The sequence below is a fragment of the Martes martes genome (genome assembly GCF_963455335.1).
Source record: "Martes martes genome assembly, chromosome: 1".
NCBI classification, from domain to species: domain Eukaryota; kingdom Metazoa; phylum Chordata; class Mammalia; order Carnivora; family Mustelidae; genus Martes; species Martes martes.
Window position 1 is genome coordinate 59,839,471 of NC_137888.1, and position 16,452 is coordinate 59,855,922.

The 16,452-nt window shown below is 38.9% G+C and overlaps 1 protein-coding gene across 2 annotated transcripts in view; it reads right to left on the bottom strand.

The window, feature by feature from the left end:
* Nucleotides 1–16,452, bottom strand: part of CCDC191 (coiled-coil domain containing 191) — a 90,392-nt gene that overhangs the window by 25,750 nt on the left and 48,190 nt on the right. For both annotated transcript variants that reach the window (XM_080824197.1, XM_080824196.1), the window contains exons 10-13: nucleotides 15,331–15,788; nucleotides 14,417–14,529; nucleotides 12,353–12,435; nucleotides 11,332–11,433 (exon numbers count right to left, since the gene is read on the bottom strand). In XM_080824197.1, the coding sequence (XP_080680323.1) occupies nucleotides 11,332–11,433; nucleotides 12,353–12,435; nucleotides 14,417–14,529; nucleotides 15,331–15,788 (756 nt within the window). The remainder of the gene's footprint in view (nucleotides 1–11,331; nucleotides 11,434–12,352; nucleotides 12,436–14,416; nucleotides 14,530–15,330; nucleotides 15,789–16,452) is intronic.

Genomic DNA, 16,452 nt, shown 5'->3' on the forward strand with positions numbered 1-16,452 from the left:
CCAGAAACTATTAGAATAAGCGAATTTAGTAAAACTGCAGGATACAAAATCAATTGCTCATCTGTACATAATAATGAGTTATTGGAAAGAGAAATTAAATTAATCCCATTTATAACAGCATTAAAGAGAAAAAACTACTTAGGAATAAAATTTAATCAAGGAAGTAAAATATCTGTACATTGGAAACTATAAAATATTGGTAAAAGAAATTGAAGAAGACACAAATGTTCTATGTGGGTAGATTTTTTTTTTCTGTGATTTGTCCTGCATAACCAGTCACCAAGACCTGCACATACATAGGCAGGCTAAGGAATGTTGTTTGTGAGACTTGTGATGTGTGAATAACAATGCGAGCCTGGTTGTTGAAATACATTTTCTGGTCTCCAGGTCAGAACTGGCCCTTCTGTTCTGGATGTCAAGATCTCTAAATCTTGTCTTACCTCCCCTCCTGTTCCAGGCCACACTGGCTCCCTAGAATGGAAGCCAGGAAGGGAAGCAGACGCACATAGCCCAGGCTTCTTCCCTTCTACTACCTTCATCTATGTGTAGATTTCTTTCCTCTTAACAATAATAAAGTTTTCTTTTCTTTTTCAAAACCAAAACACAGCTGTTGTGAATCTTTTCACAGAACAATAAATAAATGGAAAGATTCACTGTCTTCATGGATTGGATGAATTAATATTGTTAAAATGTCCATACTACCCAAAGCAATTTATAGATTCATTGCAATCCCTATCAAAATTCCAATGGTATTTTTCACAGAAATTAAAAAAAAAAAATCCTAAAATTTGTATGGGACCATGAAAAATCCTGAATAGCCAAAGCAGTTTTGAGAAAGAAGAACAAAGCTGGAGGCATCATATTTCTTAATTTCAAGCTATATCACAAAGCTACAGTAAGCAAAACAGTATGGTATTGGCATTAAAAAAAAAAAAAAAGACACACAGATTAATGGAATAGGATAGAGAGCCAAGAAATAAACCCATGCATAGGGACGCCTGGGTGGCTCAGTTGGTTAAGCAGCTGCCTTTGGCTCAGGTCATGATCCCAGCGTCCTGGGATCGAGTCCCACATCGGGCTCCTTGCTCAGCGGGGAGCCTGCTTCTCCCTCTGCCTGCCACTCTGTCTGCTTGTGCTCACTCTTGCTCCTCTCTCTCTCTGACAAATAAATAAATAAATAAATCTTAAAAAAAAAAAAAAAACCCATGCATATATGGTCAATTAATTTTCAAAAGGAGCCAAGAATATACAAAGGGGGAAAGTCTCTTCAATAAACGGTGCTGGGAAAACTGGATAGTCTCCTGCAAAACAATAAAACTGGATCTTTATCTAACACCATCCATAAAAATCAACTAAAAATGGATTAAAGACTTGAATGGAAGACCTGAAACTAAAACTCTTGGAAGAAAACACAGCAGGTAAGCTCCTTGACACTGGACTTGGAGATGAGCTTTTGTACTGAACACCTTAAAACAAAGGCAACAAAAGCAAGAATAAACAAGTGGGATTATATCAATCTAAAAAGCTTCTGTACAGCAAAGGAAACCATCAACAAAACGAAAAGGTAATCTATGGAATGGAACAAAATATTTGCAAACCACATTTCTGATAAAGGGTTAATACCAAAAATTTATAAGGAACCCATACAACTCAATAGCAAAAACCCCCCAAATAACCCATTTAAAAAATGGGTAAAGAACCTGAATAGATAGATGTTTTTCCAAAGAAGACATACAAATGGTCAACAGGTATATGAAAAGCTACTCAAATATCACTAATCATCAGGGAAATACAAATCAAAACCACAATGAGGTATCTATCACCTCACAACTGTTAGAATGGCTATTATCAAATTCCTAGAAACAGAGTAGAATGTGGTTGCAATTTCAGGGATGGGAAGGAATAGGGAGAGCCTGGAAGAAGGGTACAAACTTTTAGTTGTGAGATGAATGTAGTCTGAGGACCTAAAGTGTAACATGGTGACTGTAGTTTTTAATACATTATTTTATAACTGAATTAACTAAGAGAGAACTTAAGTGTACACATGCACATACACACACACAGTAGGTAAATATATAAGGTGACAGCTGTGTTAACCCAACTGTGAGAATCCTTTTACAATGTGTAAGTACATCAAATCATCCCGTTGGACATTTTAAGTACCTTACAATTTTGTAAATTATACCTCAGCAAAACTGAAAAAATAAGTAAAAATGCCATGACCAAAACACTGATGATATTTCATTTCAACAAATAGGTAATTAATTTAATTTGAACATATAACCACTAAACTGTGTGCTAAGCATGGTACCAGAACACTGGAGCATTAAAGGAAACAATTCTGCCAAGCAGCTGAGGAAAAGGTGGTCATGAGTACTACAAGAATCAGTACTATGCATGGTCTTAGACATATTCAGCATTGTTCACAGATGATTTGTATCTTACTAGGTTACTAAAAAGTAAAGTATCTAGTTAGGACAGCAATCAATATTTCTCCCTCATTATTACGGGAAACCTAGCAATACAGCACCTTCGTTTAGATTGCAGGGTAGAGAGATATATGTAAATAACCCTAAAGATACTCCACACTGCATTAAAAGCCTAGAATAACATTCTTACACTGCACTCTTTCAAAGTGATGAACAAGTAAGTCCAGAAAAAAGTTAAAAGTATTTGATGATCATTAGGCAGCAAGAAAGAGTAACCATTTCTGGTAATAGCCTGAGGAAAGACTCCCCTTGCTCCTCAAAGAAGAATGTACCCCTTGAGGGGCTGACTGAGAAAGATGACAGAAGTGTAATGGTTTACTATATTTTTCTATTTTTAATAAAAATAGGCTATAATAAAAGTGAGAAAAATAAAACTACCTAAAAATGGTGAGTGGTAGCAAGTGATATCCCTTACAAAAGTCACAAGAGAAAAGTAAAGACTGCAGACTGTCTTCACAATAGTTGTCATTTACATAATATAAATACAAAAACATTTCACTTAAGCTCCCCCTCCTCACAATTTCACTTCAGGAAAAGTGTGGTGAATTGGCTGAGTCTGACAAGCTACCTAATTGCGGAGTCTTCTGTGAGAAAAAAAATGAGAGCACGTGCCAGAACATTTTAATATGGAAGGGAGATTTGCCTGATCTTCTAATCCAAACTACCTGTTTCAGTACAAATTCCTCAAAATGAAATGTCCACATTCTCTGAAGTACTAACGCCAAATTATCTTTATAATCTTGATTTCAGACATCTGAAATGTTGAATTGGATGGCCAGAAATAAAAATTATTTACAAGAATTTTCTTAGGGGTAACAAGTAACAACTGAGGGTTATGTGGTGGGTGAAAACAGAAAGTAGCCATTTTCACATCCATTGAAATGCTCCTGTAGCTCTGAGACAGCAGTTGTGACTTACAGACAGGGATCTAACACAGACAATAAGCCTTTGGAGAAACTCTCAGGCTGGTCAACCCTGTTCACAGGCACACCTAGGTTACAGTGTAACTATTTTCCTAGAATTACAACTCCATGGCTGGTGGTGTAGGCTCCAAAGGAAATCCATTTTCTGATGATGTGGGGAAAAATAGCCTTCTTTTAAGTTTACTTTTCCATGAAAAAAGAGAAAGTAAACCATCTACTAGAGATCTTCTTGAACCAAAATTTTATATTACATAGCATCATATATATATAAATTTATACTTAAGATTTTATCTACCTATTTGACAGAGAGAGAGAGAGAGAGAGCGCGCGAGTGAGCACAAGCAGGGGGAGCCTCAGAGGGAGAAGAAAACAGGCTCCCAGCTGAGCAATGGGGTTTAAGAGGAGTTTAGATTTTTATTTTCAAAAGGTTATTGTATGAGACCCACCAAGTGACCATCCTACTGCTACACCAGACAGGCTATCCTGTCAAAACCACAGGAACACTAAGCAACACTTGAACATCAGAGACCATGCTGCCCCAGACTTCCTGCCATGGCTACAGAGGCCCCCTCTGGAGAATGCAGCGCTTCTAGGTCTGGGGGAATTGTAGGTAACAAGGATCACAGAGGGCAGCCATGTCCTAACCCTGAACTACTTCCTGAATATGGAGAACAAATTTGTCATGAGCTTATCCCTGAGGAATTCTTCCAGTTCCCTTAGCCTAAAATATGGTAAGGACTTAGCTTGTTTTTTCTATCCAAAGAAATACATGTGATTGCCCTAGAGAACTTCTCTACCATATCAGCAACTCCTCTATATAATTAGAAATATGGTACCTCACGCCACAAACTAATAAACTTAATGAGTAAAAAATGTCCAACTAGAAGAGATGAAGCAGGCTCCCATCAACACATCGAGGATGTGACTATTCAGAGAAGTCATAGCAGGTACTGGCTCAGAAGTGTCATCATCTTTTTGATGTCCAGAGAAATAATGCTGCCATTGCCTTGGTGACTGCTTGCTGGGAGTAGCTACATAAAGTATTCAAGGAGTTAAAAAATCACCAGTGCAGAGTATGATGCACCAAATAGAAAAAGAGCCTGTGATAAACTGGGTGGAGAAATATACTATGGAGAGCAAGACTGCCCAGAAGCAAAGGAGAAAACTGACAAGCGCATTTTTGTTTTTTAAGAGAGAGGGAGCAGGGGCACCTGGGTGGATCAGTGCTTAAAGCCTCTGCCTTCGGCTCAGGTCATGATCTCAGGGTCCTGGGATCGAGCCCCACCTCAGGCTCCCTGCTCGGCAGGGAGCCTGCTTTCCCCTCTCTCTCTGCCTGCCTCTCTGCTTATTTGTGATTTCTCTCTCTGTCAAATAAATAAATAAAATTAAAAAAAAAAAAAAAGAGGGAACACATGCAAGTGGGGGTAGGATGGGGTAAGGTAGAGGGAGAGAAGGAATCTTTTCTTTTTAAATTTTTAAAAAAGATTATTTATTTATTTATTTGAGGGGGGTACAAGTTAGTGCGAGCAGGGGAGTGACAGGCAGAGGGAGAGGGAGAAGCAGGCTCCCCACTGAGCAGGGAGCCCGATGCGGCGCTTGATCCCAGGACCCTGAGATCATGACCTGAGCCAAAGCCAGGCACTTAATTGACTGAGCCACCCAGGTGCTCCAAATAGAGAGAATCTTTTTATTTTTATTTATTTATTTTTTTAAGATTTTATTTGTCAGAGAGAGACACAGCGAGAGAGGGAACGCAGCAGGGGAGTTGGAGAGGGAGAAGTGGGCTTCTGCTGACCAGAAGCTGAAGACAGCAGCGTAAGGACTGAGCCACCCAGGTGCTCCTGGAGAGAGAGAATCTGAAGCGGGCTCCAGGTCCAGCACAGAGCCTGATGTGGGGCTTGATCCCGTGACCCCAAAATTATGACCTGAGCTGAAACCAAGAGTTGGATGCTCAGCGGAGCCACCCAGGCACCCTGCCAAGCGCAATTTAGATCTGAAACGCTTGTAAAAGTTCAAACACCACCAATTTGTACATGCATCTATCTCGATTGAAACAGCTATAGATGATTTATTAAATAGAAACTAGTCTATGTGACAAAATCTTTTTGTCTACTATTATGGACTGAAGTTGTATTTTACCTAGGGGTCATTGTCATAGGGACATTCTGCCTTTTTGCAGGCTTTTGCTCTAGGAACTCCACCTTTTTGTAGGCTCTCACGGAGAAAATCAGAGAGAATCCAGATAAAGTTCCTACCATGGTTCTGGCTAGTGGAGAGGAACAGCAACCACTGTAAGATCTGCCCCGACCATTCTCCCTTGGGAAACAAAAGCCTTCACCTGCACGTGGCCCCACCTGAGGACATTAGTGGAATGCTACTGTAGCTGGGGGTACCCAGACCAGCCCCCCATTTCATTTAAGTGGAGGGGGAACCTCAGAGGGAAGGGCTTTAAGGTTACAGACTGAGCCAGTGGATACAAAAAGAAGGGAACAGAGGAGTAGGAGTGGAAATTCTTCTGACTGCCCAATACTGTGTACTCCAAAGACAGATTTAATTAGAATGTTATAGAGTATTTCCCCTCATCCATACCCCACCAGCATGCAAACAAATCTCTAGTAATAACAGTGGAGTGTACCTGAGAGACCTGCAAGAGATAGATAGACTTTCTCTGGGGAACAGCACAGAGAGAAGACCTGAAGCCAAAAAAAAAAATAAATAAATAAATAAAATAAAAAATAAAAAAAGAGAGAGAGAGAGAGATAAAAACAAAGTTGCTAGTGTAAATTAAAGTCTATGGTGCTCACAGCAATAGCAAACCTCAACAATGGTAACCATGGCAACACAAAACTTCAAATGTAGTCCAACTCTTGGCTAGATTAACACAAATCTCCACACTAAAGGCCTATTTATCTCAGTTTCTACTGCTCTCTACAACAAGCCCAGCTTTCAACAACGACGACAACAATGATGAAGACATACCAAAAGATAAGCAATAAATACAGTCTAAAAAGAAATCAATCTTTAGAACAACACTCAGATATGACAGAGATTTTGGAACTACCAGAGAGGGAATTTTAATTTTAAATAGCTTATAATAACATTAAAGGCTCTAATGGGCAAGGTAGTCATCATTCAAGATCAGATATGTAATTTTTTTTTTTTTAAAGATTTTATTCACTTACTTGACAGACAGAGGTCACAAGTAGGCAGAGAGGCAGGCACAGAGAGAGGGGGGAGGAAGCAGGCTCCCTGCTGAGCAGAGAGCCCGATGCAGGGCTTGATCCCAGGACCCTGAGATCATGACCTGAGCCGAAGGCAGAGGCTTAACCCACTGAGCCACCCAGGTGTCCCCAGATATGTAATTTTAAGAGAGACATGGAAACTATAATAAACAGTCAAATGAAAACGCTAGAAAATTAAAAAAAAAAAAACATGGTAACAGAAATGAAGAGAGCCTTCAAAGGGCTCATCACTAGACTTGACATAGTCAAGGAAAGAATCAGGTAACTTGAAATTAGTAGAAATACACAAACTGAAAGGTAAAGAGAAAAAAGAATGAAAAACACAATAGAACATCCAAAAGCTGTGGGACAGTATCAGTGTAAGGCAAGCATTGCAAACTGGAATCCCAGAAGGGGAAGAAAATGAAAGGGACAGGTGAAATATCTGAAGAATAATGGGTAAACATATTCCAAAATTACTGACAGATACAAAGCCACATATCTAAGAAACAGAGACCACCAAGCAGGGGAAAAAAAAAAAAACAAATAAATCACATTTGGGCATATTATATTCAAACTGCTAAAAACCAAAGACAGAAAAAAATCTTGAAGACAGTTGGGGGAAAAGAACCCACCTTACCTACTGCTATAGACAGAATGTTTATAACCCCCTCTGGATTCATATTTGAAGTCCTCTAACAATCAGCATGGTTTTATTTGGACATGAGGCCTCTAAGGAAGTAATAAAGGTAAAATGAGGTCCTAAAGGTGAGATCAGTATCCTTTTAACTCACCAGAGAGCTCATGTACTCCTCTTCTCACTAGGAAAGGTCATGGGAGGACACAGTGAGAAGGTGGTCATCTATAAGCCAGGACTAGAGCCTTCACCAGAAACCAACCATGCTGGCACCCTGATCTCAGATGGCCAATCTACAGAACTGGCAACCCAAGTAGATTAAGACATCTACAATAAAGGAACAAAGATAAGAATGACAGCAAACTTTTCAGAAACCAGGGAAGCAGAAGACAACAGAATGACATAGGTGAAGTGTTGAAAGAAAAACTATCAACCCAGAATTCTATATCCAATGAAAATACCTTCAAAAGTGAGGGAGAGTGGCACCTGGGTAGCTAGCTCAGTTGGTTAAGTCGGTTCTCTCTCTCCCTCTCTCCCTGCCCCTCCCTGCCCTGCTCATGTGCTCTTTCTCTCTTAAAAAAAAAAAAAAAAAAAGTGAAGAAGAAACAAAAACTTTTTCAGACAAATCAAAACTAAGAGAATTCACTACCAGCAGACCTATCCTACAGGAAATGTTTTAGGCGATTTTTCAGGCCAAGGGAATATGATATAGTTAAAATCTTAGATTTACACAAAGAAATAAAGAGCATCAGAAATGAAAGAAATGAGAAACTATAATCTTTAGCTTATTTTTTTAAACACTTATTTGGGAGACAGAGCACACATGTGAGTGGGGGTGGGGGAGGGGAAGAGGGAAAGGGGGAAAGAGAATCTTAAGCAGGCACCACACCCAGCACAGAGCCCAACACAGGGCTCTATTTCATATTCTGAGATCATGACCTGAGTCAAAATCAAGAGCTGGACGCTTAACTGAATGAGCCACCCAAGTGCCCCCAGCTTATTTTTAGTCACACTAAAACACAACTGTTTAAAGCAATAAAAGTAAGAAGGTATGGGTATTTATAATACATGTAAAAGTAAAATACATGACATATATGACAGTAAAGATGAGAGACTGAATCTTCCCCCTAAGATCTGGAACAAGGCAAGGAACAAGAACAAGTGTATCTCACTACTCCTTATTCAATCTTGCACTGGAATTGCTCCTAGCTAGTTCAATAAGGCAAGACAAATAAAAGGCATACAAATCAGAAAGGAAGAAATAAAACTGCCTTTATTGGCAGACAACTTGTAGAAAATTCCAAAGAATCTACAAAAAACAAAAAACAAAAAACCCCGCCTAGAACTAATAAGTGAGTTTTAGCAGGGTTGCACGATACAAGGTCAACATACAAAAATGAACTGTGTTCCTATATACCAGCAATGAAAAAACTGAATTTGAAATTAAAAAAAAAAAAGCATCATTTATCAGAGCACCAAAAAAGAAGTATGTAGGTAAAAATCTACCAATCATATACAAGGTATGTGAAAAGCTATAAAACACTCATGAAACAAAGATCTAAATAAATGGGGAGCTATACCATGCTCATAGATTAAAGACTCAGTGTTGTTAAGATGTCAATTCTCTAATTTGAACTATAGATTCAATATGATCCCAATCAAAATCTAAGCAAGATTTTTTTTTGTGCACATTGATAAATTAGTCTAAAACTTACATAAAAAGGCAAAGAACAGCTAAGTAATTCTGAAACAGAAGAATAAAGTGGAAGAATTCACACTGTCCAATTTCAATATCTACTATAAAGGTACAGCCATCAAAGGCAGGTGGTAGTGGCAAAGGAATATACATAAAGGGTAACAGAACAGAAAAGACATGATGAGAAGTCAGAAAAACTGGAAACACTGGTGAAATGTGAATAAAGTCTGGTCTTAATAATAATGTACTAATGTTGGTTTCTTCATTTTGACAAATGCACTATGGTAATGTAAGGTGATAATGTTAAGGAGAAACTGAAATTGAGTGAAGGGTATATGAAAGCTCCTAGTACTACCTTTGCAACTTTTTTATAAAACTAAAGTAAACCAAAATAAAAAGTTTATTTTTAAAAAATAGTGAGTATTAAGGAGGGCACTTGTTGTGATGAGCACCAGGTGTTGTATGTAAGTGATGAATCACTACATTCTATACCTGAAACTAATATCAAACTGTATGTTAGCTGGAATTTACATAAAAATTGAAAAAAATTTACCGTCAACATATAAATAAAAATGTTTTGAAGAATTCTGAATGGTAAATGAAAATATTCATAAGAGATTCTTAAATGCAAAAAAGCAGATTAAAAACTATATACACCTTCCCCCACCCCCAAATTATCAATCCATTAACAGAGAGATGCTTAGAGAAAACGAAGTAAATATACTAGGATATTTAGTTACCTCTTATAGCTGAGCTCATATTTTTCCATTTTTTTGTAGTTCTCAAATGTTCTACAATGAATCATAATATATGATGTATTGAATTTGTATCATTGTGTTTAAGTATTTTTAATTTTATATCATAGTTATGGGATATCAATGAGAAAAGTAAACATCATTCAAGGACTTGACCTCTTCTGGGGAAGGGGTTAGTACAGTTTTGGTTGTATGCAAGAAAGTTGTATCATGTTAAGCAGAATTATGATCTTCTTGTCTTTATTTAGAGATTAAGTATGGTTTAAGGAGATGTGTATGGGTGCCAAGTGTATAAGGGGTAGACTTGTATGGTTAACTTTATGTGCCAACTTGAACGTGCCACAGGGTGCCTAGATTAAACATTTATGGGTGTATCTGCGAATGTGTTTTGGGATGAGATTAGCATTTGAATCCATGGAGTCTGTTAGACTGCCCTCCCAAATGTGGGCGGGCATCATCCAATCCCTTGAGGGCTAACTAGAACCCAAACCAAAATACCCAAAAAATCCAAAAGGAGGAATCTGTCCCTTTTCCTTCCTGGCTGCCTGCTTGAGCCAGGCCACTGTTCTTTTCCTACCCTTGAACTAGAGTTTATACCATCAATTCAGGCTAGGACTGGAATTACATTGCTGGCTTTCCTGGGTCTCTGGCTTGCAGATGGCAGACTGTGGGACTTCTCAGCCTCTATAATCACATGAGCCAATTCCTCATAATAAATCTCTTCCTACACATATAACTTATTTCTTCTGTTTCTCTGTAGAATGCTAATGCAATTTCCAATTAGAATCTCTTTTCTATGAAAATATCTCTATCTCCTCAATCTTTATAGGTCTTGCCTTCTATGGCTCTCTTGATCTCCTTTGCCTTCTATGGCTCTCCTTGATCGCCTAGCATGGAGCCTAAGGCAGAGCTTGAACTCATGACCCTGAGATTAAGACCTGAGCTGAAATCAAAAGTTGGACACTTAACTGACTACCACCCAGGCGCCCCTTCGTTCTTTGAGCCACAAGACAACATGTGCTGTACTATATTATCTGACAGGCATATTTAGGCCTTATCTTTACAATTAGAATTCAATACTCTTGAAAGTAAGAGTTTTATCTCTTATTTCTTGGGTGTATATTTTCTTTCATTTGTTCATTTACTTGTTCATTCATCCACTCACTAATTCAACACTCTTGCTAAGTTCCTACTGTATGCCAGGGACACTGCTCACCAATACAACAGTGAGCAACACCAGACTGCTCCCTTTACTCTCAAGGAGATTCCAGTTTAGTTAGAGATGCTGAAATCAATAAGACAACCACAAAACATATGCATAATTATAAGCTCTGGTAATGCTTTGAAGGAAATATATTTCAGAGGTAAAAGGGGAACATAACCTAACCTTGGGTGGAGAAGAGAGTGTACAAGGCAAGAAAGGCTCATCTGGGAGAAGCCATGCTTGAGCTACAATCTGAAGAATGAGGTTTTCACTACAGTGCGTGAAATGGTGGAGGTGCGAGAAGAGTGTTCTGGAGGGAAGTCTGGGGATGGAGAAGGTGCACAGGGTCACGGTATTGTACACAATAGACTTTAAGCAGGTGACTGACCAAACAGATTCTACGAACCATTTTCTGCAGTCTTTTCTCTTCTCGTTTTTTCTTAAGTTGAGCCTCCTTTTCTTCTGCTTCCCTCTTCTGACGCTCCTCCTCTTGGGCCTTTAACTGGGCCTGGTCAAGAGGAGAGTGGGTAAAAAATAAGAATGCTATGCTTCTATGGAAGTAAGATTTTTTTATGTTGAGGAAAGTCAAGTATCTACCAAGAGTACCCGCCTGTCTCTGAAAGAAGACCATACTTTCTGATAAAAGTAGAAAATCCAACCAACAGGTAGTCAGTTGTGTAACTTAAAAGTTTCTTCTCTACTTGGAAAGGAGATACAGAGCAAGAAGAGAACATTAATTTTTCATCAAATAATGATTCCTTTTTAGTTCTTATTTTTACTTGTGAAGTACTAAGTCCAAACACCATACAGCATAGGACAAATTTTTTCTTTCATTTCACACACAAAAAACCCCCAAACTGTTGAAACTGTTTATTTTCTCTTAGTAGATACAAAATCTATTTTTGATAGTCTAGGTCAAAACTGTGCAAGAACTACTCACCTTTGCAACTAACCAGGTTGGACATCTAAATCTAAATATGTAAATCTTCCTCATTGCTGGCTCCCATCAACTTTTATAACATTTCCTTCTTGCTATACTAATGGTGTTACTGTTTTCTCTCTTTCTTTTCCTAAAATTTTCAGAGTTCAGGCCAGTGGATAAAAAGCTATTTCTGAAGTTAATCTAGCTCGATTGTCTCAAGATACTTAAACAAGCTAGGCTTTCTTTTTTTTTTTTTTTTCAGAGGGGGGCAGAGAGAGGTGGGGGGGGTGGCATAGAGAGAGAGAGAAAATCTTAAGCAGGCAAGCCTGATGTGGGGCTTGCGATCTCATGACTCTGAGATCATGACCTGAGCCAAAATCAAGAGCTGGATGCTTAATCGACTGAGCCACCCATGCATCCCTAGGCTTCATTTTTTCTTTTTTTTTTTTTAAATAAAGACCTATACAAATCCTTTTTCTTGCCTCAGGTTTCATTCTTGATTTACCAATTTGTCCTCTTCTTGTTTCTTCTTCCTCTCTGCCAAGATCCGCCTACGTTCAGCTCGCTGAACTGCTCTCTCTTCCATGGCTAGAAAATAGTAACAGAGTTCCAATATCAAAAATATAAGGAGCACTGCAAAAGAAATGTCTCCACATTTTATAGCAAAATCTCGTGTTATTGTTAGGGTTTTCTTGCAAGTTGAGTGTTTACAATTTCAGAAACATTTATTTGTTTATAAATACAGAATTTATATTTTAAAAATATAAGTTGTAGTTGTATTTATAAATATGTAAGTATATATATGTTATTTATATACCCCCTACAGGTTAAAGACCTACAATCCTATCCTCATCAATGATGAACAATTTACAAATTGTTTTCACTTTTCTATTAGAATAACTATTTACTGGTTTAAATAAGACGGTGTACCTTGATGATAGTTTTATTACTGAAACCCAGAAACCAGAATTTTAAATTGATAATCCTTTAATGAATGGAGAAAACTTTAACTACATCTAAGAAATACTTTGACAGTACAATCAGTCCTCAAATCCCATTGAGTCTGCTCTTTTTCCTAAGTCATTATACCTATGTCTGTATATGTAACAACAACAACCAACAAACTAAAGTTTAGGGTCATGATGAATACATTAAAATCTAGTTTTAAGGCTTGGATAGATATCCAGATGGGCAGGAAATGGAATTGTACTAGGCATTTGGAGAACTGGCATCTGAACGAATTCAAGTGTCAGACTCCTGTTCTTGACAGTCTATTAAATATCGATCCAAAAGAAGCAAATGTGCAAGATGGTCTGATAATATGACTCTGTCATCAGTCGGGACTTTTACAGGAGAGGGGAACGGGGGGTGGGGAGGAGTATCAAGTTCTGCTCACCTAAGTCAGCCAACAGTTACTTTTGCTTCCTTGTGCCATGTTACAGAGAAGAAGATTTAAGTCCAAGTTTCAAGAATTAATAAACAAAAAACTCACCAGGCTATTTCTTACAGATATTAAGTGTTTGCATTGCTGAGAAATGAAGAGTGGGGGTGCCACAGATGGTGGCAGGGAGGCTGTCTTTAAAGAGGCAGAAACAGAATAGAGGATTAAAGTGAGAGCCCTAAGAGGCAGGCTCTGGTAATAAGCATGTTCCCCATCTTTTCTAGAGCTAATCATTAAAGACCACTTGAAAAGTAGCCTGGAGCTCTAAAATATGTTAACTCCTTGATCAAACAATCATTTTTTAAAAATAATCACACCAAACTGGGCATTTCCTGATCATGCTCAGTGGTAGGCAAAGATGGCATCAACTGCCGTCCTGGCAGAGAGTCAATGCAAATATTGCTAATTTCTTCATTAAAATGAATGGACTTCAGGCACAGTGTGCTTCAAATGGCATCACTTCTTGTAAGGGCAGCAATCTTGCCAAAGGTGAAAAATCAGACTTACAACTATAATTGCCAACGTGCCTACCTCCAAATACAAACATATGCACATGCATGACTACATATACAGAAAAAACAATTAGTGGATTCACTAGGTGGCGAATGCTTTTCTTCTCATAGTATTGTTTCGTTTAAATAGTGATTTCTACATGCATCAAAAATGTTATTAAATTAAAATGTCTGGTTTGTAGATTTCATTACTAAAAGCCTATCATCAAGGTACAACTCATAAAATCATATGGATTGCTGTAAAAGGATCAATAATTCAAGGTTAACAAAGTATAATGACAGATGATCTTTATCAATGTTTGTCCTTAACAGCTACTCAAGAGTTTTTTGTGTAACTGTCCCACTTTTTTTCATAATCCAAACCAATTCAAAATGATATACCTTTCAATACCTCCCCCCTCTTTGGTATTCTTTGGGAAGGCCAAAAAGTTTGGCAGAAAGGGCAGGACAAAATTGCATGGAACTCTCTGGTGCACTGCACTCCTCACATGTCTAGCCATCTTTGATCAGGTTCTGCCAAGTCTCAAAACTTAAGAGTCACCAGGATTCAGTCCTAGCATATTCTAGTTCAGGAAGGAAGATAACCACCACCAGGCCACGACCCAGACCACCCTGCCTTTTAGTATGGGGTGGGGTGCCTTCTGCTGCCTTGGGTTCCTTCTGGGTCCAGAGAGAGAATTTGGGGAGTCACCTCCTCTATCATCAGTCTCAGGGGAAGCAACAGGCGAACTGGGGGTAAAAAAAAAAAAAAAAAAAAAAAGGAAAAGAATTCAGACCAATAACCAGCTTTGTTCAAAGCTTTCAAACCTGAGAAACTCAAAGCATTTCACAAATTATAATTAATCTTTACTCTCTAAGATAACTATGTATTAAACCCACTCTATATGTTGGTGTAATGAGGCATGGAAAAGTTGAGTGACTGGCCGGAGTGTGCAATTAGTCAGGTGCTCTGACTCCCATCCCAGGGCTTCAAATCATTAGGTATCTATCACCCACTTCTTAGCCTTATCACATGAACTGAGTATGTCTCAAACACGTCTGGAACCATTGTAAGTGACTTCTGAAAAATTTGGACTCTTATTCCAGCCTCAAAGATGTTTACTTTTATCCAAAACAACTGCAAATTTAAGCTAGGTAATTAGCCAGCCCAGGGGCTCCTCCATTTGTACCTGACATTGTACAACCTGGCTTCTCAGAACCAAACATAATCAGAAACCCAGAATTGAGGTAGAGCAAGTAAGCATTGTTCTCTTTTACTGGTATAGTAACAGAGCTCCTTGGACAAAAGTAGCACAACACAAATGCTAACTGTATAACTCACAGGTAGCCAGTTGCCTCAAATATTATAAGTACCTGTTACGGATCAGTCACAATGTAGGAGGGTTGCTTTGTTCTGAATTGTGTACTTTCAAAGAAAGAGAGAGATCATGGAGTCTGGAAGCTGGGCAAAAGAAGTTCAGGGGCCTATCTACCACAGGTGAAAAAACCCCAATCATAAGTCCAAAGAATATTCTGATATTGTGGACATACTTTGGAAGCACCTGGCAGGTTCTTTGGGGTTCTTTTCTTCTGGGATTTGACAGCAGGCAGCTCTGGGCATCAGTGACTGCTGCAGCCCGCTCTGCAGCCCACCGAGCCTCTGCCAGCCGCTGGCTTTCCTTCAGCTCCAGAATTGTTTTCTGCTGTTCCTGAAGTTTCTTCTTTTGCTTTTCAATCAACAGTTGCTGGAAGAGATGGCGGTTGTGGAAATGACCCAAGCACATGGATTCTGCTTTCTGGCTGGTAGTTCTGAGCTTTTTGTTGCTGCCAGGCTGTTGGGAGGGCTCAGCATCCCCAGTCGTGTGCTGCTTATTATCAGATGGGTTCAGAGGGACATGCTGGAGGGGAACCTGCAAGTCACTCTTTGTTGGTCTTCCTAGGTGGGGGCTGGGCATGCAATCATGGCTCCCTGAGGGAGGCTTTTCCCACAGAGGTGGCCCAGCAGTCACCTGAGAGAGAGGGAGCATGTTACACTTTAGCTGTTTCAAGGACTGTGTTGACGAGATCCCACCTCATCTAATCAGCCTTGTTTGGTTCAACGGTGAAACTGGCCTGTGCTCCGGGTCTGGCTATCTCAGAGGCTACCAGCCTTAGCTCTGTGACCTATTCTCAGAGTGTGGGCTGCGGCTCAACACGGAATCTGCGTGGGTGAGTGGCTGCAGTGTATAGGCCATTGCCACGGGCCAGGCCATTTGCAATAAGAAAACTGTACTCAGAAATTTCTGATTTGGATAGTTCATTTGTGAATGAGGCAGGATTACTCCAAATATATATTACAGGAACTTTAATCTGCATGAATTAACTCTGAATTTTGTGGCAAAGGACATATTCTCCCTTAAGAATGTTTGAAAACTACCAAATACCTTTACAAATCAATAATAGCTCTGTTCTCTCAATGCCTCTCTTGCCACTAATAACTTAATCACAGGGTATGTATGCATGTATTTATTCACTCATTCATTCATTCATTCATTCTCAGGATCAAAGCATGGATTACAGTTTACAATCTCCAGACCATTGCCAGGCTATCTGTGGGGAATATCTGCAAGCCCAGGATTACTGGGCAAATATCTGCATTACATAAGAATATTATCAATAATATTATATTTTAGC